Consider the following 25884-nt stretch of genomic DNA (forward strand, 5'->3'; position numbering starts at 1 on the left):
TCTGTCTAACGACATGCAGAAGATTATGTGGCAACATCCCGGAAGCTAGAAAACAGTGACAGGGGTTCTCTGTTCAACCTGGGTTTCACAACATGTACCTACATAATGGGCAGGTGAAGGCACACTTTGGTTCAAAGGGTTGAGAGGTCTGTAATGATAGTTGTTAGTGAAGTAACCAAGAAAAATACCTACAGTAAAAAAAAAATCACAAAAAACTTAACTGCAAATGTTGTACGTGTCAAGCAAAAGCATTTTGTCACCCACAAATCTGTGTCTGTTAATTTATGTGAACACTTTACAGTTTGTGATGCAATGCTCCTGCACTTTTAAACTGAAAGTTTTCAAAATTTTTGGTATGAATTAAGATTGGATAAATGCTTCATATGCTTCTTGGTGATCTCCTGATAGCAATATGACCGAATAAGTCCCAACTTGAAAATAAGACAAAACTATGCATTCATGCCAGTGAAAGGGTTAATAAGAGACTCATTAGTGCTGAATATAAAAGCATTTTTCCTATTTTGGGGAGTAATGCTACAGGACAACTGTGAAAACAAGGCAGATTATTGTAAATTTGGAATCAGTCCAGATGAAAATGAATCCCTACAGAAGGTGGTCCTACAAATTAACAAGAGCATGAGTTGAGGTGAATGCTGTGCAAATAACTCATTGACCCACAAAAATGGAGTTACCATGATTGGATATCTTAATAAGCTATTGGAAACAACGTTTTTGCTGGGGCTTTTTAAAAGGGCAACAAAGCCTAAATTCTAACTATGTGTGGGCTGAACAGCCTTCTAGCATTATAATCATTTTTTTGTTCCCGTCCAACTGAGTAATGTTGCTGGCGCTTGAAACTGCAGACAACTGGCCCAGGATTTTGAAAAGTACAACATTTCTACTGAGCCTTTTGATAGTGATGTAGGAGAGGACAGGAAATTCCAGACAAAAGTACCTACTATGGTAGACAGGAAATCTTGTTTCAACGATTTCCTCAAATTCCTTATTAATAAATTTCATTTGTGCAGTCATTTATGAAAATGAACTCAGAATTGAATCATTTTGTATAACTATTCCCAGTACAGGGAATGTCCGTAAAAGGAGTTTCCTGTCCACTCATACGTCACTAACCCCCCAGGATGATAACGTGTAAATTTTAATTTTCATAAGCTTGAGTGAACTGCCAGTATTTTCGATGACTTGAATTGAATTTAGGCATGAGTTTCAACTTATACTTTCTGGGGGTAAAATGAAAAGATTTGCTGTAAGAACATAAGTGGAGGAGTTATGAATAAGCATAGTTAAGGTCGAAGAAGTCTGAATAATTAAGTCCAAGGTTGATGTATTGAGAGAAGTTAGAAAGGATGGTGAAAGAAAGATTAATAAAAATAAAAGCAGGACTGAGGAATATGAATGGATCAGGATTGCTGTGACTAGAGACACTAATTAGAGTGGAGGGATTTGATGTTGGAGCCTTTACTGAAACCTTGCTTCAGCTGGGGTGGGACTGGTATTGAAATATTCCTGGCGATAAAATTTTCAGGAGAGATATCAAAGGAAGAAAAGGATTGGCCTTGTTAATGACAGACCTGTTTCCAGCCATTGAAAGAAAAGATTTGTAATGATGGCAATCCTTAGACGGGCTCTGTCTGGGTTGAGTTAAGAAATAATAAAGGAGTATGTTACCAGATGCAAAGTACATTATAGACCACTGAGTGGGGGAAAGAAATTGAGGATGTGATTTGTAGCCAATTTAAAGCTGTTTGCAGCAGTAACTGGGAATAGACAAACTTCTGTGATCAAAATAAGGAGGGCTTTTTAGAATTACATCTAAAACTGTTTCCTTAATTGGTATGATGCATGACCAACAAAAAGGGATGCAATGCTAGATCTGGTGCCAGTTAATAATACAGGACAAGTAAGGCACCTGAAGGTATGAGAACAGTTAGGTTATGGCCTGTTTTCCCCTTTGGGTTTGCAATGAAAATGAATATGGAAAAATGAGAGTTGAAGCTAAAGGTGTTGCACTGGAAATTACGTAAATTCAGTAGGATGAAAGGGGTCCTTGGTTAGATTAATTTGTTGAAAGAAGATGGCAGATCAAGCAGTAGAGATATTTAAATATGAGATTGACAAACAACGGGAGGAAATTTCAGAGAGTGGGGTCTAGATGGCTGAAGACACAGCCACCAATGGTATGTAAAGTAAAATGGGTGTGAGAGGGGTGAGTTGAACAATAAGTGGGGATGGAGTTAGAGGACTAGAGGGTCATGATGTAGGTCTGGCGGAGGTTACAGAGATAGGGAGAAGTAAAATCATGAAGAGATTTAAGCAAAAGGATGAAAATTTTAAATTTGAGGCATTAGGGGACTGGGAGTCATTGTAATCAGTGAGAGCAGGGATGATGGGTCAACTGGATTTGGTATGGACTGGGATATGGGTAACAAAGTTTTGGAGAGTTAAAGTATACAGAGGGTGGGGCATTGGAGGCCAGCCAGGAGAGCAGAGGATTGGTCAAGTGTAGAGATGAGAAAAGCATGAATGTATGTCAGATAAGCAGTCTAACAGCACAGAGGTGATGGAAAGGTCAAGCGAGGTGGTGAAGAGGTGGAGCTAAGTATCATAAGTGTACCAACTGGTGGCTGGTAAATTTCACATCCCTATTCAGGAAAGGGAAAATGGATAAATCAGAAATTAAAGGTCAATTAAGGGTAAGCTTCGAGGGCTGATTTCCATGACTGCTGGTTTAATGCCAAAGGTGAGGAGGATTTCCAGTTACCTCACCGATCCCTCCATGACCCTGATCCAATTTCCTCATCCACAGTTCATAATACATTCAGGGAGTGCTCCCTAGTAGTATCTATGCTACATAGGAGGAGCTCACCACTGCTAACAGGTAAAATCCACCGATGCTGCAGCAGGGCAGAAGGGAAGGAGCTGAAGTTAAAGGGAATTCAAGCTCCTTGAAAATGACAAGATCTTTCACTGAAATAGCTTGTGCAGAGCCCACATAGAAGCTGAAGGTCCTTTCCCTCCTTCAGTGCTTTCAGCATTCCTCCCACCGCTGTTTGAGCGCTCCATTTCTGTTCTCACTTGGCGTCAGCAGTACAGTGAGAAATTAATTGGTTCCCATAGCCCTGTGTCCAGCTGTCACCTAGATGCAATGGGCGGTCTAGGGACATGGAGCCGTGATCCTTGTGGTGATGGGGAATGGTGGGGGGAAGAATTGGGAGCTGGTGGAGGGAAAGAAAATCTCAAACATTTTTTAGGTGTAGGGCTCTAGGGGAGGCAGTGGCATAGTGGTATTGTCACTAAACTACTAATCCAGAGGCCCTGGTTAATGCCTGGTTCAAATCCCACCATGGCAGCTGGTGGAATTTAAATTCAATCAATTAATAAATATCTGGAATTGAAAGCTAGTTTCAGTAATGATGCCATCAAACTATCATCGCTTGTCATAAAAACCCATCTGGTTTACTAATGTCCTTTAGGGAAGGAAATCTGCTGTCCTTACCTGGTCTGGCCTACATGTCACACCATATCCATAGCAATGTGGTTGACTTTTAACTGCCCTCTGAAATGGCCTAGAAAACCTGTGTCTGCGTGGGTTTTCTCCGGGTGCTCCGGTTTCCTCCCACAAGCCAAAAGACTTGCAGGTTGGTAGGTAAATTGGCCATTATAAATTGCCCCTAGTATCGGTAGGTGGTAGGGAAATATAGGGACAGGTGGGGATGTGGTAGGAATATGGGATTAGTGTAGGATTAATATAAATGGGTTGTTGATGGTCGGCACAGACTCGGTGGGCCGAAGGGCCTGTTTCAGTGCTGTATCTCTAAAACAAAAACCACTCAGATTTCAAGGACAATTAGGGATGAGCAACTAATTCTGTCCTCAACGCCTCTACCAATCAGAGTCCACTTGCCAATCAATCAGCACTCTCTTCTCACATATTATAACTTTGTTGCTTCCCTCGCATTAGTATTCATGCGAATTGTCCTGATGAGTGCAAGATGAAAAGCTTTGACAAAATGTCTCTGTTTTCAACAATACTAATGAGGCATATTAATTTTGTCATTTGAACATTAATTTTAAACTGTTGCCGGAACGAAGAGATGACTTGTTTAAAGAGATCAGCAGCGGCTGAAAAGCATTTGCATACTAAGAGACAGTGCCTGGAGAGAATAGAATGGCTCCCTGATACAAATTAACTCAAATAGATTTTGATCACCAGACATTGAATGTGTAAGAAAGCCAGCATTCCAGGGTGTCTGCTAAGATGGAGCATCCACAAATGCAGGAATTTGTTAAAACAGCTAGTCACATGACTAACCTGCTGGCCCAGGTTTTTGTTTGAACTGCTCACAGCACAGTTTGGATCAGATTACAACTGAACTTGGGAGAAGAGACACAAAAACAAGAAATGCTGGAATCACTCAGCAGGTCTGGCAACATCTGTGGAAAGAGAAGCAGAGTTAACGTTTCGGGTCAGTGGCCCTTCTTCGGAACTGACAAATATTAGAAAAGTCACAGATTATAAACAAGTGAGGTGGGGGTGGGGCAAGAGATAACAAAGGAGAAGGTGCAGATTGGACCAGGCCACATAGCTGACCAAAAGGTCACGGAGCAAAGGCAAACAATATGTTAATGGTGTGTTGAAAGACAAAGCATTAGTACAGATTAGGTGTGAATACACTGAATATTGAACAGCAGCAAGTGCAAACCTGAAGAAAAACAACCTGAAAAAAACAGTGGGTAAGCAAACTGAACAAACTAAGATGAAATGAAATAAATGCAAAAAAAGATTGCAAAAAATGTAAAAAGGAATGTAAAAAAAAAGGAAGAAAAAATAACTAAAAATGAAAGTAAAATGGGGGGCTGTCATGACCTGAAATTATTGAACTCAATGTTCAGTCCGGCAGGCTGTAGTGTGCCTAATCGGTAGATGAGATGCTGTCCCTCGAGCTTGCGTTGATGTTCACTGGAACACTGCAGCAATCCCAGGACAGAGATGTGAGCATGAGAGCAGGGGGGAGTGTTGAAATGGCAAGCAACCGGAAGCTCAGGGTCCTGCTTGCGGACTGAGCGGAGATGTTCCGCAAAGCGGTCACCCAGTCTGCGCTTGGTCTCCCCAGTGTAGAGGAAACCACACTGTGAGCAGCGAATACAGTATACTACATTGAAAGAAGTACAAGTAAATCGCTGCTTCACCTGAAAGGAGTGTTTGGGGCCTGGGATAGTGAGGAGAGAGGAGGTAAATGCAATTGCAGGGGAAGGTGCCCTGGGACGGGGACGAGGTGGTGGGGGTAATGGAGGAGTGGACCAGGGTGTCGCGGAGGGAATGATCCCTTCGGAATGCTGACAGGGGAAGGGAGGGGAAGATGCGACTGGTAGTGGCATCACGCTGGAGGTGGCGAAAATGGTGGAGGATGATCCTTTGGATGTGGAGGCTGGTGGGATGAAAAGTGAGGACAAGGGGAACCCTGTCACGGTTCTGGGAGGGAGGGGAAGGGGTGAGGGTAGAGGTGCGGGGAATGGGTCGGACACGGCTGAGGGCCCTGTCAACCACAGTGGGGGGAAATCCTCGGTTGAGGAAAAAGGTCATATCAGAAGCACCGTCATGGAAGGTAGCATCATCAGAGCAGATGCGTTGGAGACGGAGAAACTGGGAGAATGGAATGGAGTCCTTACAGGAGGTAGGGTGTGAAGAAGTGTAGTCGAGGTAGCTGTGGGAGTCAGTGGGCTTATAATGGATATTGGTAGACAACCTATCCCCAGAGATGGAGACAGAGAAGTCGAGGAAGGGAAGGGAAGTGTCAGAGATGGACCATGTAAAGGTGAGAGAAGGGTGGAAATTGGAAGCAAAGTTGATAAAGTTTTCTAGTTCGGGGCGGGAGCAGGAAACGGCACCGATACAGTCATCAATGTACCGGAAAAAGAGTTGGGGGAGTGGTCCTGAGTCGGACTGGAACAAAGAATGCTCGACATATCCCACAAAAAGACAGGCATAACTAGGACCCATGCGGGTACCCATAGCGACACCTTTTACTTGAAGGAAGTGCGTGGAGTTGAAGGAGAAGTTGTTCAATGTGAGAACAAGTTCAGCCAGGCGGATGAGGGTGGTGGTGGATGGGGACTGGTTGGGCCTCTGTTCCAGGAAGAAGCGGAGAACCCTCAAACCATCCTGGTGGGGGATGGAGGTGTAGACCGATTGGACGTCCATAGTGAAGAGGAGGCGGTTGGGACCAGGAAACTGGAAATTGTCAAAATGACGTAGGGCGTCAGAAGAGTCACGGATGTAGGTGGGAAGAGACTGGACCAGCGGAGATAAGATAGAGTCTAGATAGGAAGAAATAAATTCAGTGGGGCAGGAGCAGGCTGACACAATGGGTCTGCAGGGACAGTCCCGTTTGTGGATTTTGGGAAGGAGGTAGAAGCGGGCTGTCCGGGGTTGTGGGACTATGAGGTTGGAAGCCGTAGAGGGAAGATCTCCAGAGGAGATGAGGTCAGTGACAGTCCTTTGGACGGTGGCTTGATGTTCGGTGGTGGGGTCATGGTCCAGAGGGAGGTAGGAAGAGGTGTCTGTGAGTTGGCGTTGAGCTTCTGCAAGGTAGAAGAGAGCCTCTCTCCTAGGTAGCTTGCTCTCTCTCACAAATCTACAAATCCACTGAAGTCACTTAAACCTCAAGAGAGAAAAGACTCCTACAACTAAACAAGTTTTAAAGCGTGCACTGGGCCCCAACGAAACGACAACACTTACCAGCAATCAAAGACACTACATCAAACTCAAAGGACAGTAAATAAATCCCAGCTATTGCCTCAAATTTTTCCCCTCCATTCTTTCTACTTTTCTGTTTCTATCTGCATGTGTGTTTATTGCGTTTGCATGCTATCATGGTCTTGTCACATATTCATAGTCGTTAACCGAATTAGAGTTTAAGGTGAATAAACTTACACCTTTTTAAAAATTCATTCATGGGATGTGGGCGTCACTGGCCAGGCCAACATTTATTGCCCATCCCTAATTGCCCTTGAGAAGGTGGCAGTGAGCTGCCAACTGAGTGGCTTGCTAGGCCATTTCAGAGGGCATGTAAGAGTCAACCACATTGCTGTGGGTCTGGAGTCACATGTAGGCCAGACCAGGTAAAGACAGCAGATTTCCTTCCCTAAAGGACATTAGTGAACCAGATGGGTTTTTACAACAATCGGCAATGGTTTCATGGCCATCATTAGACTAGCTTTTTAATTCCAGATTTTATTAATTGAATTCAAATTCCACCTTCTGCTGTGGTGGGATTTGAACCCATATCCCCAGAGCAATACCCTGCGTCTCTGGGTTACTAGTCCAGTGACAATACCACGATGCCACCGCCTCCCCTTTAAATCTAATAAAACCTGTCTGGTTGATTTCTTTGCCTTACAGTTGGAGAGCTGTGAACAAGGATTCACTGAGGTAGGAGCTAAAAACATGCTGTTTTAAAAATTAAACCCAGTTACGGTTAAACCAGGCAAAGGCTGAGAAGGAACCCCTGGACCCCTTTCTCACCTGGTCGTAACACAAGTTTTTCAGATTAATGGGTTGTGGATTATGGTGTGTCCCAAGGATCTCTTGTTCTTCATTTTTATAACATAATTTAAAAGGGAATTTGTTAAGTTTTTAAAAATGAAGCATATGAAAAGTAAAAGGAAAGAGAATGGATTACAGTAGATTGTTCCAGCGAAGGATCTGGCACCAGTACAGGCACAGTAGGCCGAATGGCCTCCTTCTGTCTGTAATTCCGATGAATTTTATCAGCATAGATAAGAATAGATTATAATGGACAGTGGATTTTTAACTTGCCCTTAATTATAATTTATTGTTCATTGCCGTTCAGTAGTATTCCGAAAGAATGAGAAGTGACCTTTTTGATAAATCATCCTCAGTTGAACTGTGTTTCAGGCTCTCAAAGTGAAGGGCAGCATGCCAGACTACTCTGTGAAAGTACAGTAGTTGAATTCACTATATCAGTCATAAATAAAGCACAGGGAATGTGGAGATTATATCTTTTGTTATTCTTTTTCATCATACACAGAAGCACTGAAACCTCAGTCATTTCTTTTTCATGGTCTGTTTGCAATTACAAGACATTTGTTTGAAAACCACTTTATTGCTTGGACTATGATAACTGAAATATAGTCTTGAAGGAAATATCCGTACCCTCTCTTAAGCAACTGTGCTATTCAACTCTAACCTAATATTTTCTTTAGTTCCAGGTTATTCCAGGTTTTCAAGCAGTTTGGCTTCCACTTTCCTTCCCATGAGCCACCTGGATCACCACAGTAACAGCAACAGTGTACTTTATGGTCAGCACAGGTTCTATGATACACAAAAAGGCAAGTAAAATATCCAGCACAAGCAAATACATTTTAGATTTATCTTATAAAATGGTAATATCAATACAATTCTATGCTTTAATTATATTGTTTCAATTTTACAGAAATAACACTTAGCTATTGCAATTATGACAATTTATTTATCTAGTGGAGTACTGTACTGTGTGTATCATTTCCAACCAGTTGGGAGCCTGATTTTCATCTGTAATGTGGCATTTTGCTTAAACCAGAAATATTCAGCCTAAATATAGTTGCAGCATTTGTTTACTAAGTAGTATCTAATGGACTATTTTATGGGGTTGTAGTTGTTATCTTGCATTTTACTATTTATTTCAAATAAAATTCATGACTCTGGAAAAAAAAAAGCATTCAGAAGAAAATCTTATTGATTTATAATATGTAGTGAACACCAAAATTAGAATTTAATCATGATATTTAGGCTAATGATGTACCACATATGGCTTCCAAGCTCAAATCAAGCTTGTGAACATTTGTACAGGGCCTTTAGCTAAATACCATCCAGCCTCATGTTATTGCCTTGATCGGGCTTTTTATCCTTTCTATTAAGACAGCATCTTTATCAGTCTCATTAGCACCAAATGCTGTAGGTAAACTTTATTACTATGTACTATAGCTCTGGAACACTCAAGATTTTTCCTTCCTTCTTATACACCTCTCCTGCTGAGGAGATGATTCATGCTGCAATATAGTCCTGCAGTCATTGTCAGCCTATAGTACCCTACGCAAATGCACATTTTTCATGTGTGTCTCTGGATGTCTTAGTAGCTGGTGCTAAGCAATTTGCTGTTGGGGGTGGGGTGGCACTGCAGCTGAACCCAATTTTGTTCTCACCTGACCATTTCACCCCCTTCAAATTTTTTTCCCAAAAATATAATTTATTCATAAAATATGTTTAAAAAAAAGTTCAAATTTGACATTACATAAATTGGAGGTGAGTTTCTTTCAATAAAGTACACGAGGTGCCTCACTACACTTGCCATTACAGGTTATATTTACAATGTGCACTTACATTTCATGTCGAACATTCTCTGGTGTAAATAGACCGAGGGGTTTTACAGTTTCCAGCCCCTTGGTATACTATGGTGGAAGGGCCTTAGATGGTGGCCTTTCCCCTTTGAGCCTTTGCAGCAGCTGCCCCAAGCTTTAGTGTGTCCCATTTCATCCCCTACGCATGCCCACACACAAACTGAATACCCACTATTGAGTTGGAATCCTTTATCCTCTTGAACTCAGGTACACCTAAACACTTTCATTGTCACCCAGACTGAGAGTAACACAAACTAAGACTGAACCTGGACATTTCCTGAGCTGCATGGTTATCACTCACAAAACACATTAATTTACAGTCGATTATTAATTCAGACTTGTTATTTGCAATCAAAAAATTCAAATTTTCCAGTAATTCATTGTAAGTAATGTAAATAAAACAGCACTGAAGGCTCTTTGTGCAAAAAAAATTCAAATGAACAGATTATTCAAATGAAGTAACTTCATATTAACAATAGACTGTACCTACCAAGCCATTAGGGGAGGCCAACTGAATGGATTTCCTGATCAGAATTGAACCCAAGTCATGGCAGAGAGATGCCAAATCCTTTTCATGGGACTGCTAAGAATGAATAGCATACACAGGGCCCTGCACGTACAGCAAAACAAAATTATTCATTGTCATTATAATCCACTTCACAGGCGAGGAATGGCACAGAACAAACACAAAGACAAAGAAAACAATAAAGCAAAAAAAGGGTAGGAGAAAGGTGAAGCACAGTGGGAGAAAAACAGTAAGGAGACAGATGTAGAAAGAAAGGGGAAAATCAACTCAGGAAGAAAGGGAAAGATCTTTTTAAAAGGAAACTATTTGTGAGTGAAAGCCTTTACATGTTTCACCATGAGCACAAGTTTGTGCCTGTCATATTTCCCATCTAGCCATACAGTTCGAATAATAGAACCATATAGCACAGGAGGTCATTCAGCCCATCATACCTGTGCCAGCTGTTGGAAAGAGCTGTCCAATTAGTCCCACTCCCATTCTTTTTCCATTGCCCTGAGAATGTTTCCTTTTTAAGTATTTATCCAGCTCCTTTATGAAAGTTACTATTGAATCTGCTTCCACCACCCTTTCAGGAAATGCATTTCAATCATAAAATAAGGCTCCTCATCTCCCTTCTGGTTCTTTTGCTAATCACCTTAAATCTGTGTCCTCTGATTACCAACCTGCCCTGCCAGTTTCTCCCAATGTACTCTATCAGAACCTATCATAATTTGGAACACCTTTAAAAATCTTCCCCTTACCCTTCCCTGCACTATGACGAAAAAAACCAAGCTTCTCTAGTTGCTCCACATAACTTAAACCCCTATTGGTGGAGTAAGAAAATTAAAGCTGGCTGTTTTGCCACATGGAGGGAGGGAAGACTGTCCCTTGGCTGGCTGGCAGAAAACAGAGAGTATGCATAAATGGGTCCTTTTCTGATTGGCAGGATGTCACGAGTGGAGTCCCGCAAGGGGCTGTGCTGGGGCCTCAACTTTTTACAATTTATATCAATGACTTAGATGAGGGGAGCGATGGCTTAGTAGCAGATGACACAAAGAGAAGTAGGAAACTATGTTGTGAAGAGGACATAAGGAGGTTGCACACCGATATAGATAGGTTGAGTGAGAGGACAAAAACCTGGCAGATGGAGTATAATGTGGGAAGATGTGAAGTTGTTCACTTTGGCAGGAAGAATAAAAAAGCAGAGTATTACTTAAATGGAGAATAGCTGCAGAATTCCGAGGTGCAGAGGAATCTAGGTGTTCCAGTGCATGAGTCACAAAAGGTTAGTATGCAGGTACAGCAAGTCATAAAGAAGGCTAATGGAATGCTATCCTTTATTACGAGAGGAATTGAAAATAAAAGTAAGGATGTTATGCTTCAGTTATACGGGCATTGGTGTAACCACATCTCTCATACTGCAGTTTTGGTCTCCTTATTTAAGGAAGGATGTAAATACATTGGAGGGAGTTCAGAGGAGGTTTACTAGATTGATACTTGGAATGACTGGTGGATTGCACTTGCGGAAAAAACTCAACTGTACACTAATATTGGTGACATAAGAAGTTTCTAAGAAGCACTAAAATCTGTCTATGGACTAGCATATCAAACCCAAAACCCCCTGAGGAGCGCCAATGGCAAGACCCTACACACCGACAAGGAGTCAGTCCTGGATCGCTGGTCGGAGCACTTTGAAACTCTTTGGCACCAAGTGCACAGTGCATGATACTGCCATCAATCGCATCCAACAACAGCCTGTCAAAGAAGAACTGGATGAGAGCCCAACTCTGGAGGAAACTGTGACTGCCATCAACCAGATGAAGAACAACAAAGGCCCCGGAGCCGATGAAATTCCACCCGAAGCCTTGAAGCATGGTGGCCCTGCCCTATACACCAAGCTCCATGCGTTTTTCGCAGCCTGCTGGGAACAGGGCAGGATTCCACGGATTTTCGTGATGCCGTTATCATCACCTTGTACAAAAACAAAGGAGAAAAATCAGACTGCTCCAACTAACGTGGGATCACCCTCCTTTCTATTGCTGGGAAGATCCTGGCTAGAATACTTCTGAACAGGCTTGTGCCTACCATTGCGGAAGAAAACCTCCCAGAGAGCCAGTGCGGTTTCAGAGCAAACAGAGGACCAACAGACATGGTATTTGCACTCAGACAATTACAAGAAAAGTGTCGTGAGCAAAACAAAGGCCTGTACATCACTTTCGTAGACCTCACCAAGGCATTCGACACTGTGAGCAGAGATGGACTTGGAAAATCCTTGAAAAACTTGGATGCCCACCAGGTTCCTGGCCATGGTGATGCACTTTCATGAAAATCAGTACGGACAAGTCAAGCAAAACAGCGACCTCTCCAATCCCTTCTGTATCTCCAATGGCGTGAAGCAGGGATGTGTGCTGACCCCAACACTATTCATCATCTTTTTCAGCATGATGCTGCAGCAGGCAACGGAAGAACTTAAAGAGGGAGTTTATGTACGCTTCAGGACTGAGGGAGGCCTTTTCAACCTCAGGCATCTTCAGGCTCACACAAAGACACAGGAAAAACTCATCCGTGAACTTGCTTTCGCCAATGACTGTGCTCTCCTGGCCCACAGACCTGTAATGTATAACAACACATTTTTCCGAGGCAGCACAACTCTTGGGACTAAAAATCAGTTTAAAGAAAACTGACTTCCTGCATCAGCCTGCACCCCAAGAAGAGTAGAGACCACCAGGCATTGTCATCGAGGGAACCGATCTGAATGCCGTCAAGCAATTTACTTATTTGGGGAGCATCATCTCGTTTGATGCCACCATAGACAAGGAAGTGGACAATAGGCTTTCAAAAGCAAACAGTACATTCGGCAGACTCTACAAACATGTGTGGAGCAACCACAGCCTCAGAGCACAGACCAAACTCAAAGTGTACAAAGCCATAGTCACCACCCTTCTGTATGGCGCCGAGTCATGGGTCCTATACCGCCATCATATATGCCTTCCAGAGCGATGCCATCAGCGCTGCCTCCGCAGCATCGTCAAGCTCCCCTGGCAGGACCGCATCACAAAATTGAAGTCCTGTAAACAGCCAACATCACCAGCATTGAGGCCATCCTCCTGCAAAGCCAACTGCGTTGGGCAGGTCACGTTGCCCGGATGGATGACAGTCGCCTGCCCAAGATCGTGTTGTATGGAGAGCTGACCATGGGTAAAAGGAACAGAGGGGCCCCATGCAAACATTTCAAGGACTCCCTGAAGAAGTCCCTCTCTGTGTGCCACATCAACCAACACCAGTGGGAAGCGCAGGCCATAGATCGTGATGCCTGGAGATACTACATCAGGAGTGCTACAGACACCTTTGAGACTGAGTGCAGAACCAGCAAGAAAGAGAAAAGGAGGAGATGGATAGATCCAATTGCCCACAGCAGCGACTACACCTTCACTTGTACCCGCTATGGGAGAATCTGCTGGTCACGGATAGGCCTGACTAGCCACCAGCGGGCCTGCAACCGATGACTACAACCTTCCCAAAGTCTTCATCCACAAAAAATGCCAAGAGAGACCTGGAATGAGTGGGTTGTTTTATGAGGAAAGGTTGGACAGATTGGGCTTATTTTCACTGGAGTTTAGAAGAGTGAGGGGAGATTTGATTGACGTATATAAGATCCTGAATGGTCTTGAAAAGGTGGATGTGGAAAGGATGTTTCCTCTTGTCGGTGAGTCCAGAATTAGGGGACACTGTTTTAAAATTAGAGGTTGCCCTTTTAGGACAGAGATGAGGAGAAATTTTTCTCTGAGGGTTGTGTGACTTTGGAACTCTCTGCCTCATAAGGTGATGTAGGTGGGGTCATAGAATATTTTTAAGGCAGAGGTAGATAGATTCTTATTGGACAAGGGAATCAAAGGTTATCAGGGGTAGATGGGAGTGTGGAATTTGAGACTCAAACAGATCAGCCATGATCTTATTGAATGGCGGAGCAGGCTAGAGGGGCCAAATGGCCTACTTCTGCTCCTAACTCGTATGCTCGTATACTGAGAGAGATACATTCTGGCCTTTGAGGTTCAACAAGTTTGGTCGAAGTTATTAGAACTCACAAGCATTTCCTTGGTATAGGATAATGTCCAGTGGATCAATTCATTCCTAAATGCTCAATTTAACTTTAAACACTAAAAGAACAGAACACAGCAAAACATTAGATGCATTTTCATCTAATTATCTGATAATTCCCGCTGTACAAAATCTTCAATACCAATATTATTTTCACAACTCTTCTTTCTGCTGTTTTTGTTTTAAGCAAGCCTAATCTTAAAGCAACAACTTATATTTGTATAGTGCCTTTACCACAATAAAATGTCCCAAGGTGCTTCACAGGAGCGTTATTGAGCAGAATTTGACATTAAGTCACACAAGGAGATATTAGGACAGATAACCAAATGGTCAGTCGAAGAGGTAGCTTTAAGGAGTGTCTTTAAAGAGGAGGGAGAGATAAAGAGACAGAGAGGTTTAGGGAGGGAATTCCAGAGTCTAAGGTCCATGCAACTGAAGGCACAGCTGCCAAAGGTGGAGTGATGAAAACTGAGAATGAGCAAGAGTCAGAATTGGACGAGCACAGAGATCTCGGAAGGTTGTAGGACTGGAGGCTGTTATTGGGATAAGGAGGGGCAAGCCATGGAGGGATTTGGAAAAAAGAATGACAATTTTATACCAGGCCCTTCTCCCTTAAACAATAATTCATTGCCATGTGCACGAAGAAGATGCCATGTTCAAATCCTAATCTGTGCTAAATTAGTTGTTCTAGGCTGGGCAGCAGTCTCTAGTTGCCCTTACTGTCCCAGGTTAGGGAAGGATAAATCAGCTTGACATCCTGCTCTTTCTGGAGTTGCGCATATGTTGAGTCCTGCTAAAAACAGGATTAGGCTTGTTTGTGATGCCTTCTATGGTCAAATAGCCTGCTGGACTTTAAGGGCTGATTTTCTAAATGCACACCCTTAAACCTTGCTTGCCAGGAGCATATTTTAGGAAATAGCGGGCATGCTTCCTATGATGTTTCTGTCCATAATAAAGAGAAGATTTTGAGGAGCACCCCCATGATTTCCCAGTATGTGCAGCCAGTTGATTAGACTCTGTGCCAGAAGCACACATTCAGAAATCTGTCAAAGCTCACACATGAATAATGGCCACTTGGGTAAGATACGAGATGGCGACTGATGTTTTTGAATTGTCCTCCATCACAAGGAGTCTGTGCCTTCAGGAAAGAAAGGGAAGGAAGAAAAATGAGAGAAAATCTTTAGCCAAAATATGTCATATAAAAAAAAACAACTATTCATCATACCACAGTAAAGAGTGACCTAAAAATATGGGTTTTGAGTTGAGAAGAAAGTAAGGTGTGCAAGAAAGCAGAAGGAAATGTCATTAGTGATGATGCTATAGTATAACACATTGATTTTATGAAGTCTTTCTCAACTTGCAGATGGTTTCTATCTGAGGAATTTACCTGGACAGCCAACCCTGCTCTCAACCAATCATAGTTTTCCTTCCATTTCCCGAGCCGCACCCAGCCATCCCATTGGTTCCTGCAGCAGAGACCGAGAGATGAGCCACTCCCACAAAACTATCAAGGAAACTGACAGACTCCTAGCTGCTAAGGAACCTAGTAAAGAAAGAATGAGTAAAAATGAAACCAATTCTATCAACAGTCAAAGGACACACAAGGAGAGACATTCAGAAGAAGATGGAAAAGACAGGCATAAAATCGTGCTGCCTCTGATGCCAGATATTAGATGCAAAGAAGACTTAGCAAATATACATAATAGCATGTGTGAAAACAGGAATAAACACTTCAGTAGCTGTTTAACAAACTCCAAAGTTATGAATGGAGATTCCAATAAGACTTTATTAGCAAGCTGCACTAATATTGGTGGGATTTTACCGAGGCAAATGGACATCCATACCCCAGGCAGGTGTACCAAAGAGAGCTTAAGGTTTGAGAGGGATTTCAGAGAAAATGGTCCCTCTGGTCCAATGCATATTGAGTGCTCGGACAGTTGGCAAACTCCACACCATTCTGTTGCGTACTCTGTTCCTTCTTCACTGTCCAACATTCCTTCATCATCTAGCACAGCCTCTGGAACATTCCCCAGTTTGCAGGTTCATTCCAACTTAGACCTTTTTTATCCTACTCAAGATAAGGCCGGCAGGGAGCTCAAGGTCACTGGGCCTACGTACGTGCCTTCAGTGGGACACTTCAGTGACAAAAGTAGACCTTTTCAAGTCACTGCAGAGAACTGCAAGGTCAACAGAAGTGTAGGGAAGGAGAAGACACATGACAAAAGCACAGAGAGGTCTGATATTGGGACAGTTCCTAATTCTCACACATCTCTGAAGCTAGATGGGAAAGGAATGGACTGGCCCCACAATTCAGCCATAAAATCCAAACAGCAGTGTGGTAGCAGCACTGGTGCACAGATGGTGATGCCCTTCACACCTCAGGCAGCCAAGGGCCCCTCAGGGAAAGGTAGCACTTACATTATGCCACAGTCTCAGGATTGTTTCTGTTCAAAGGAGCTGGAGACATGCTGTGCCAAACTCACCCATTCCAGTTATATGCTGGATCGGGAGCATGGCAATGACGCACATGAGAAAGCTTCTAAAGATTCACAGGGGCAAAAAGTGGCCAGGATAAGGCACCAACACCATAAGCTTCCTGAGGTGGAGCACATAGGAAGTGGTTCAGAGATGAAGAGAAGGCCACCAGAGCTCAGTTGTATGAGCTACAATGGATCTCAAATACCATCATGGCAGGGCCCTCAGATTCCAATGGGTGAAGACAGGAAAAATTCCTATCTTGACCCTTTTAGTTCAAGTTTACAGCAGGCGGCAATGTTGTCACAAGGATCTGTGCTAAACCAAGACATGTTAGGTCAAACTGATGAAGTCTCAGCCATGAAGAGTTTGTTAAAATACAGCAGCTCTTTTCCTCCAGGCACACAGGCTTTGATTGTTGGGCAAAAGACCCCTTTTGGAGGTCTGGGAAACATTCGGGCCAGCTGTGTCCATCAGGAGATTAAATTCCAAAGTGGGAAATCAAGCCTAGATTTGGAGCGTCCAGACTGTGCCAAAGGAAGGGAAAGTGAGTCATCTCAGGGCGACGGAGAGGTACGGCAGCCTCCAGTTGGGATCGCTGTGGCAGTTGCAAGGCAAAAAGACAACCAGAACAAGCATGAACTGCCTTGTGGTGCTGAATCCAGCAGACAACACAGGCATATCCCTGGTTTAAAAGGTGAGATACTGTTAAAGACTCAAATATGTAGTTAAACATTGCTTCCGTTAGCAACTTAATTCATTCTTTCAATTATTTTCATAACCTGATTATTGTTGTCAGCAGTATTGTTCTATGGGAATACTGGTAAAAGCTGGCCAGTATATCACCTTTCTTTCCTGGTGTTAAATCACTTGGGAATAAGTGCAGTGTTCTCACTAAATGTCATGGTAGTACAGTTTTTAATTCCCAGAATAGTTACATATTCAAGTTGTGAGTTAATTCAGAGGGCTTTATTTTGGTTGTTTCACCTTCATCTGGGCTTGTTTGTTGTCCTGAAGTGTTTCATCTGCTGGTATGAAACTTGGCATTGTCCAACTCAACCCAGTTGAATCATAGCTCCTAGTAGCTGATCATGCATTGTAACGTTAGCAGCTTGGAGAAGACCATGACCCGGACTGTCCTCACTTCCAGTATGAAGATACTTTGTGCTGAATACTGCTAAAACTGACCCCAAATTGTCCAAAATCAAACCCCAAAAAAGTGGTGATATACCCATATGAATGTCACCTACTTTAAGTTATCACTTATAGGACTTCAAACATCCAGCTGAAAGCATAAATGATCAGAATTTTTAGAGCATTTAAGGTGAAATTAAACACAACTCCACATATGTTTGCAATTCTCTGTTATTATCAATTCGCTATTAGTTTTCAGTTTTTATTACATTTGCGCAGAGGAACATCTTGTGAAATCTGTAAAGGATCTCAGTACTGAAAAGTTAATTCCTCCATCATATTTTTCATCCACTGTCATTTAAGTATTTGATCCAGCAAAAACTGGATATGGAACTTGAAATGTCCCTGAAAGTTTAAAAATGAAGTAGCCTCTCAAACATCAAAAGTAAATCATCAAGGATGTTTTCTTTGTGAATGACCAAGAATTGTGCCAGTGCCGATCACAGTGCAAATTAAATGTCAGAAAATGGAAGTATTTCACATTGTATATCTTTATTTGACAATTAGAACAGTTGATTTTGACATGGATTTGCTTTGACTAGAATTCATATTAAGCTTTACCACAGTAATAAACTTGGTATGAGTTTTGCATGGGTGCTGGTTAGCTGCAAATGATACTTCACTGTTGACAGGATCATCGCGCTCTGCCTACGTCATTGACCTGGAAGCAGAGGAAGAAAACAATCATTTTCGTGAGGAAAGAATGGGGCTGGCACGTTTGGATAGGGAAAGGGACCACTTACTTCGGTAAGGTCTTTCATGGATTGATATAGCATATAATGAGTACACCTGTCTTTGTTAACACCCTTTTTATTGTCCCATCTCAAAGCCAGCCCAAATCAGCAGAATTGGTTACCACAACACGTTGTGATTTATCAAATAGTTTGTGAGCTTGGGCTACTTTCACAGTTGCACTTGGCTCCGCTATTCTTTCAAACAACCATAGAACCCCGACTGGATTTATCTAACACAACTATACACAATATTTTTAATCCTGAATTAAGAAATGCTAATATGTTCCAAAGGTTTACTCAATCAACATAATTATATTTGTAGTACCAAAGGGATATACATGAAAAAAGGTTTGGCAGAGTTTCAGTGTCAGGAAAACTGCAGAAGAGAGTTAATACTCAAAGGCCTGGTTATGCGCTTGACTCGTGGACCATGATGTTCATATGCCCGGGTGTGCTGGCCGTTTATACACTTGATCAGAAGACCATTAGCTGAACGAGATATGTCAGGTTTCAGCATGACAGTTAAAATGGATGTTCCATCTTTCGGAGAATGAGACAATGAACATTTAGTTGACTGGCCTCAGCTGGAGTATTGCGTCCAGTTCTGGATGCCGCACTTTAGGAAAGACATGAGGGCATTGGAGAGGATGCAGAAAAGATTCACGAGAATGGTTCCAGGGATGAGGAATTTCAGTTATGAAGATAGATTGGAGAAGTTAGGACTGTTTTCCTTGGGGAAGAGAAGGCTGAGAGGTGATTTGATAGAGGTATTCAAAATCATGAGGGATCTGGACAGAGTAGATAGAGGGAAACAGTTCCCACTCATGAAAGGATCGAGAACGAGAGGGCACAGATTTAAAGTATTTGGTAAGAGAAGCAAAAGTGACATGAGGAAAAACTTTTTCACACAGCGAGTAGTTAAGGTCTGGAATGCACTGCCTGAGAGTGTGGTGGAGATATGTTGAACTGAAACATTCAAAAGGGAATTAGACTGTTATATGAAAAGGAAGAATGTGCAGGGTTACGGGGAAAAGCCAGGAGAATGGAACTGAGGGAATTGCTCTTTCAGAGAACCAGTGTGGACACTCTCCAAATGGCCTCCTTCTGCGCTGTAACGATTCTGTGATTCCTTGGCTTACAGATCATGAAGTGGAAATCCTTGTAGTTGTGGAGAGGTCCACAGACCAGATTTCTGCAGCTTCTGAGTGGAGGAAGCTGTTTGGTGGCAAATAACCAACAGACATAAAAATAAGAGAACATGTGGAAACAATGTCCATCTGTTAAAAAAAATAAAATCCAGGTTGTACAAATGAAGTCTACACTTGTCCACTTTTGGTCTGTTTGGTGCCTCGTTACAGGAGCAGCATTTAGATCTAAAAATTAAAAGGTATCACTGCAGTGATATCACATAAGAAGTGTATAGCTGATTTTAAAATCTATTATGTTTTCAAAGTATCAAAAATTGTAGTCAGGAAACTTGAAACTGCTTTAATTCATTCTTGAGATATGGGCATCGCTGGCAAGGCCAGCATTTATTGCCCATTCCCAGTTGCCCTTGAAAAGGTAATGGTGAGCCTTCTCCTTGAACCACTGTAGTACAAGCAGTGAAAATGCACCTTGTATGACAAAAATGATTTGATTGTCATTAATTCAAAATATTTCCATTGAATTCAGAGAAAACAAGGAACTTGTGGAATTTGCACGAATCCGTCCTTCCAGTGGTTGTCCAGGAGACCTAAATCCAAACCTGATGGTCACTGGAGGATCGTCTTTACAAGCCAACCAACTAGGAACTGATCCCAATGCACATCCACACCTTACTGCTCCACATTGGCTTCCAAGGACAGGCAGCCCCTCAGTGTGGATGGGTGGGCATTCATACGGTCAGTCTTGCTATCTTTCATTTATTAAATAGCAATATACAAGGCTATGGGTTCAAGTTATCCCATTTTTGGAACACCTTTCACATTGGTATCCAATGCACAATTGACACATGGACAATTTCTTTTCTATTCTTTATCCCTAAAACAAGATAGCGAGGTTCACTTTTACCAACATTTGGCTTGTTTACATGAAAATGTATTTTGAGTAATATTTGCAGGGAAAAATCAACAAAAAAAGTCTAAGAAATGCACGACTATAAAGGTAGTAATTACTGCTAAGTGCTAAATGTGGTTTACCAGTGTGGGAAATATAAAGCTTGTAAACATCTCTCTTGTTGATATCCTTAAACATTTTCATCAGCGCATCAATCCACCTGTCTGTCTAGGTTTGGATATACATTGGCTCGTCTATCTATAACTCCAGTTAAGTACTGATGGAAGAAGTTTAAGAATTGAAAATACTTCTCTAAATGAGTAGATGCTTTGGTCCAGGTAGACAGAAGAGTTACCACACAAGTGTGTAAGTTAGGGTAAAATATAAAAGCACAAATGAACCAGTCATGAGAGAAAGTCAGTGTTGAAATCATGTGTGGTTAGAACAGCCCAAGAAAACATTTTGACATCTGATGCAGCTGTTGAGGAGATGAGCAACTTTTATGAGAATTATAGTTAGGATGGAGCAAAAATAAAACTCCACTTTTAAAAGTGATTAATGTATTATTCATGCTTCAGCCACAAAATGAAAGACATCCTTTGTCAAGTGAAAGTCTGGAGTTAGATTCTAAATGCATATATGTGAAGGAAACCAGGAAGTTCATTTGGTACTGTCAGCTGCTTAAAATGTACACAGGCCAATTTCCACATGAAAACAGTTGCACAAATGCCGAAGTTGTCTCCAGCCACTGAAATGAGGTGTGAGGGACATCTTGTGACTTCAAACTTGATATTTGCCTTAATTCTATCCAGGCAAATATATACATGTTCCAAATGAGTTAATCACAAGAGTTCCTAACCAAACTGAAAATCTGCCTGGGTACAGTTTCTCTTTGCCTAATGTAGAAGGCACACCCTGTTTACCAAAGTCCAGAGAGCTTGGACGATCCTAGACTTGGGGAGTTCCAAGGGTGTGCAGGGGTACTGATGAAGAATGCAGAACCCAAATCTGTGCATTATTGAAAGGAGGCAGCCTTGAAAGGAATGTTTTTTGATGTCACCTGAGCACAATGTTGTCCCTGGATGGTGCAATAGCATCTTGTTTCTTGTGAAACTGAAATGGTGCTGACACTGGCACTTCTCAGTTCTTTGTAAACTGTTTGGAATGTAATGTCACTATATGAACATCCACATTTTTAGGTCATGGTCAAATCCATGCATGCATTTTTATTCTTAGTGTTGAAAACTTCACAAACAAAACATCAAGCATATAGATTTCATACAGAAGTATAATGGCTCAACATTTTCAAACATGAAGACAAACTGACAGAAGACAAGGAAAAGGGTTTGTCAGAATCAGTTACTGAGCTACCCCATCACCATTTATACTAATAAAAGTAGTATCTTATTCCCAAAGGGGGGAAAAAAGGTTGTTATATATGGTTGAGCTGTTCTACGGATTCTAGGGGCTGGATTTTGTTGGCGGCGGGTGTATAAAATGGCGGCCGGCTTGCACGGGCCGCCACACCACCATGATCTTGTGCCTAGCGGTTCATCAGAATATGCAAGCTGGCTGCTGCTCCCCCCCCCCCCTCCACCCCCAATCACATGGCGGGAAGTGGCCTCGGCGACGCCGTCAACTGTCTCTGTGCAGGCGTTGGCGCCGTTTTAAAAGGGCTGCCAGCCCTGTGTAGAGAATGCAGAGTTGCCCCCGTTCCCCCACCCACTACACTAAAATTGTGTGGACACCTTCTCCCCTCAACTGCACTAAGTGCAGAGTTCACCCCTCTCCCCCCACCACTACACTAAAGTTGCAGAGTTCACCCCTCTCCCCCCACCACTACACTAAAGTTGCAGAGTTCACCCCTCTCCCCCCACCACTACACTACAAATGCTGAGTTTCCCCCTTCCCCACCTCAGTGGTGCCAGCTTTCCCTGGACGGGAAAGTGAAGGAGCGTGAGTGCCACCCATTGCACTGAACATCCAGAACCGAAGGCAAGACCGCGAGGAATTCCATTTAAATGAATGCATAAAGTCAATTTAAATATTTAAACCTGGGTCCCGTCGCAGAGCGGCGGTGGGGCTGCCCCAGGGCTCTCCCGGCCCCAGGAGGATTGGGCCCAGCAATCCTAGCGCCAGGTTCCATGGCGGGCTGCTGCCACTCTGATCTCCCGGCCCCCCCCCACCACAGAACAAAATCCAGCCCTAGATTTCCAAAATGGGTCCTCTCATATCCCACTACATCTGCCGCCAAAGTAATCCAGTCATCAGAATTGAGGGAATATCTGCTTACTACTTTTGGAGGATAATTCTTTTTGCTGGAGCGCACAATAAATAAGTAAGGCAGTTCTGCTGATTACGGAGTTTGGAAATGCAGCATCTGGAACGTCTAAATGAATCAGGCACAAGAGTTGGTTGCATTTAATATATGAACAGTACCCTAAACAGATCATTAGAACATGCCTTGGATTTTAGCACACTATGAATAATCATAAAATGTTACTGCTCAGAATCAGGCCATTTGACACATCCAGTTTGCACTGATTTTTCTCTGTATGAACCACTTAATTTTGACCCCACTCTCCTGCTCACTCTCCATATACTTTAATATTCCTCTTTTCAAGCAACTATCTAATTTCCTTCTAAAATAATTTATGGACTCTGCTTCAAAAATGGTTTGTGGTAGAGAATTACAATAACTAATCACTCTCAATGTGATAGCATTTCTTAATTTCCTTCTTCATTCATTTTGTGATTATTTTAAATTTATGTAGCACTGCTTTAGTTTCTTGTCCTCCATCTTCATCAGTTAATAATCTTTCATAATCCAACACGTTAAAAATCAGAGGATACGAGCATAACAATATTTCTAGTTTTAAACTGACGTACTCCAAATATTTCTCCAATCCAAGGGAAAATTTTAAGTTCTGCTACTCATTAATCTTGATTTGTTTTCTGTTGCATTACAGTTAGTCACTGCATTTCATAGCCACTTTTGATTTGCTGACAGTCACTGCCTTTCATAGCCATTTCTGATTCGCTGACAGTCATTGCCTTTTATAGCCATTTCTGATTCGCTGAGTGTCCTTGAGCTTTCCCGTAATTAAGCATCAGTAGTGTGATTACCTGATGCTGGTATTATCTTGAAATGGCAATGGAAATTGCATTACAATTGGATTGACAGCCCTACCTTAGGGCGGCACAGTGGCGCAGTGGTTAGGACCGCAGCCTCACAGCTCCAGGGACCCGGGTTCGATTCCTGGTACTGCCTGTGTGGAGTTTGCAAGTTCTCCCTGTGTCTGTGTGGGTTTTCTCCGGGTGCTCCGGTTTCCTCCCACAAGCCAAAAGACTTGCAGGTTGATAGGTAAATTGGCCATTATAAATTGTCACTAGTATAGGTAGGTGGTAGGGAAATATAGGAACAGGTGGGGATGTTTGGTAGGAATATGGGATCAGTGTAGGATTAGTATAAATGGGTGGTTGATGTTCGGCACAGACTCGGTGGGCCGAAGGGCCTGTTTCAGTGCTGTATCTCTAATCTAATCATATTATCTTCCTTAAGATCTTTATTTAAAGTTTGGAACCAAGTCAACCCTTTGTGGCAGTCCAATATCAAAGCCAGGCAGGTCTACAGTACTTAAAGTACTGCAGATAATTGAGCAGCCAGCCCAGGTCACTGTTGGAACTTGGAGGGGTAGGCCCATCATTGGGAATCAGTTCCAGATAACCCTGTGCGCCAGTGTCCTACCAGGTAGAGTGGGCCTGGTTGAATAAACAGCAGGGAAGCTTTGCATTTCTATGTGCTGGTATGCTGCAGGTTTTAAACTGGTAAAACTCTCATCAATATTCTGGCTCACTCTTGGTGTTCCATAAGCCTAGAGTCTTAAAGCTCTCTGGATTTGGGGAAATGGGGTGTGCCCTCTATATTGGGCAAACACAAGTCATGCCCATGTAAATTCTCAGTAGTTTGCTTTATAAAATATAAACATATGATGGTTTGCTACACTTGTCAGATGCATCGCTGATCAAAATATCTTTTTTTTAACGGTGTCTCGCCTGTACATTGAGTTGTAACTCACCCAAATCTCCTCCAACAGAACTGATATAAACATCATAAAATTATTTCTAAAAAAATCATTCCAGAGTATCAGTAGCAGTTTTATTTTCTTCTGCGCCACCCAGTAGCATTAACCCACCCACTGTGTTATTATAACTGATCCCAGCAATTTCCAGAAGATTCCAACAGGGCAGCATTACCATATCCTTCCAATTATTATTGTTGGTAGTTAAACTAATGAGATCAAATTGCTGAAGTACATTTATTTATGGTTAGGGACTAACCTCTTTTCCGGGGTAATTAAGTTCACTTGTTAAAAATATTTAGCTGAAAGTAGTTATGCTGAACTACCATTTCACCTGTTTAAAAAGCAAAACTAGTCATGTACTTTCAACCAGAACTGCAAGAAATGTTCAAAAGGGTAGCATTTTGCTATTTTAATTTTAATTTCTGTATTTTGAGAGACTGTCAAAGTAATCTCACAGAAACCATGTAAGAGATGATGCAGAACAGAATAATGTGTGATTTGGATGGTTAACAGGATAAATTCTATAATTGCTGCGTGACTCATTCTGGTTTTTTCCCTTTTTTATATGGCTCCTTTTTTAATAATTGCATTTGCCAATTTCATTTAGTTTTTTTAAAAAACATTTTCTGGGGTCTGATTTTTATGGGATTATTCGACAATTAATTTTTCTTTTGTTTTGATTCTTTATGATTTCTTCCTGTCCTTTATTCATTTTCCCCTTCTATTTTTTTTAATTATTTGTGGAATGTCGATGTTAAGGCAGGCATTTATTGCCCATCCCTAGGAAACTTTAGAGGGCAGTTGTAGGCCAGACTGTAAAAGGTTGGCAGGATTCCTTCCCTAAAGGACATTAGTGAATCAGTTGGGCTTTTTACAACAATCTGACAGCTTCATTTTCACTTTGCCCACCATTTTATTTCTAGAGTTTTTAAACGGAGTTCAAATTCTCAAACTGCCGTTGTCAGTTTTGAACTTACATACTGATGTGTCCAGGCCTCGGAATTACTTGTTCAGTTCTGTAACTAATACACTATTATACCTCTAGTTCTTTCTTTTCTTTTTCTTTTGGGCCTCCTTATCTCGAGAGACAATGGATACGCGCCTGGAGGTGGTCAGTGGTTTGTGAAGCAGCGCCTGGAGTGGCTATAAAGGCCAATTCTGGAGTGACAGGCTCTTCCACAGGTGCTGCAGAGAAATTTGTTTGTCGGGGCTGTTGCACAGTTGGCTCTCCCCTTGCGCCTCTGTCTTTTTTCCTGCCAACTACTAAGTCTCTTCGACTCGCCACAATTTAGCCCTGTCTTTATGGCTGCCCGCCAGCTCTGGCGAATGCTGGCAACTG

At 42.3% G+C, this 25884-nt stretch overlaps 1 protein-coding gene across 6 annotated transcripts in view; it reads left to right on the top strand.

Moving 5' to 3' along the window:
- bahcc1b (BAH domain and coiled-coil containing 1b) overlaps window positions 1-25884 on the top strand; it is a 476710-nt gene that overhangs the window by 333273 nt on the left and 117553 nt on the right. For all 6 annotated transcript variants that reach the window (XM_068058204.1, XM_068058206.1, XM_068058205.1 and 3 more), the window contains 4 exons: window positions 8245-8370; window positions 15384-17192; window positions 18322-18436; window positions 20098-20306. In XM_068058204.1, the coding sequence (XP_067914305.1) occupies window positions 8245-8370; window positions 15384-17192; window positions 18322-18436; window positions 20098-20306 (2259 nt within the window). The remainder of the gene's footprint in view (window positions 1-8244; window positions 8371-15383; window positions 17193-18321; window positions 18437-20097; window positions 20307-25884) is intronic.

This window comes from Heterodontus francisci, chromosome 26 (assembly GCF_036365525.1).
Source record: "Heterodontus francisci isolate sHetFra1 chromosome 26, sHetFra1.hap1, whole genome shotgun sequence".
NCBI classification, from domain to species: Eukaryota; Metazoa; Chordata; class Chondrichthyes; order Heterodontiformes; family Heterodontidae; genus Heterodontus; species Heterodontus francisci.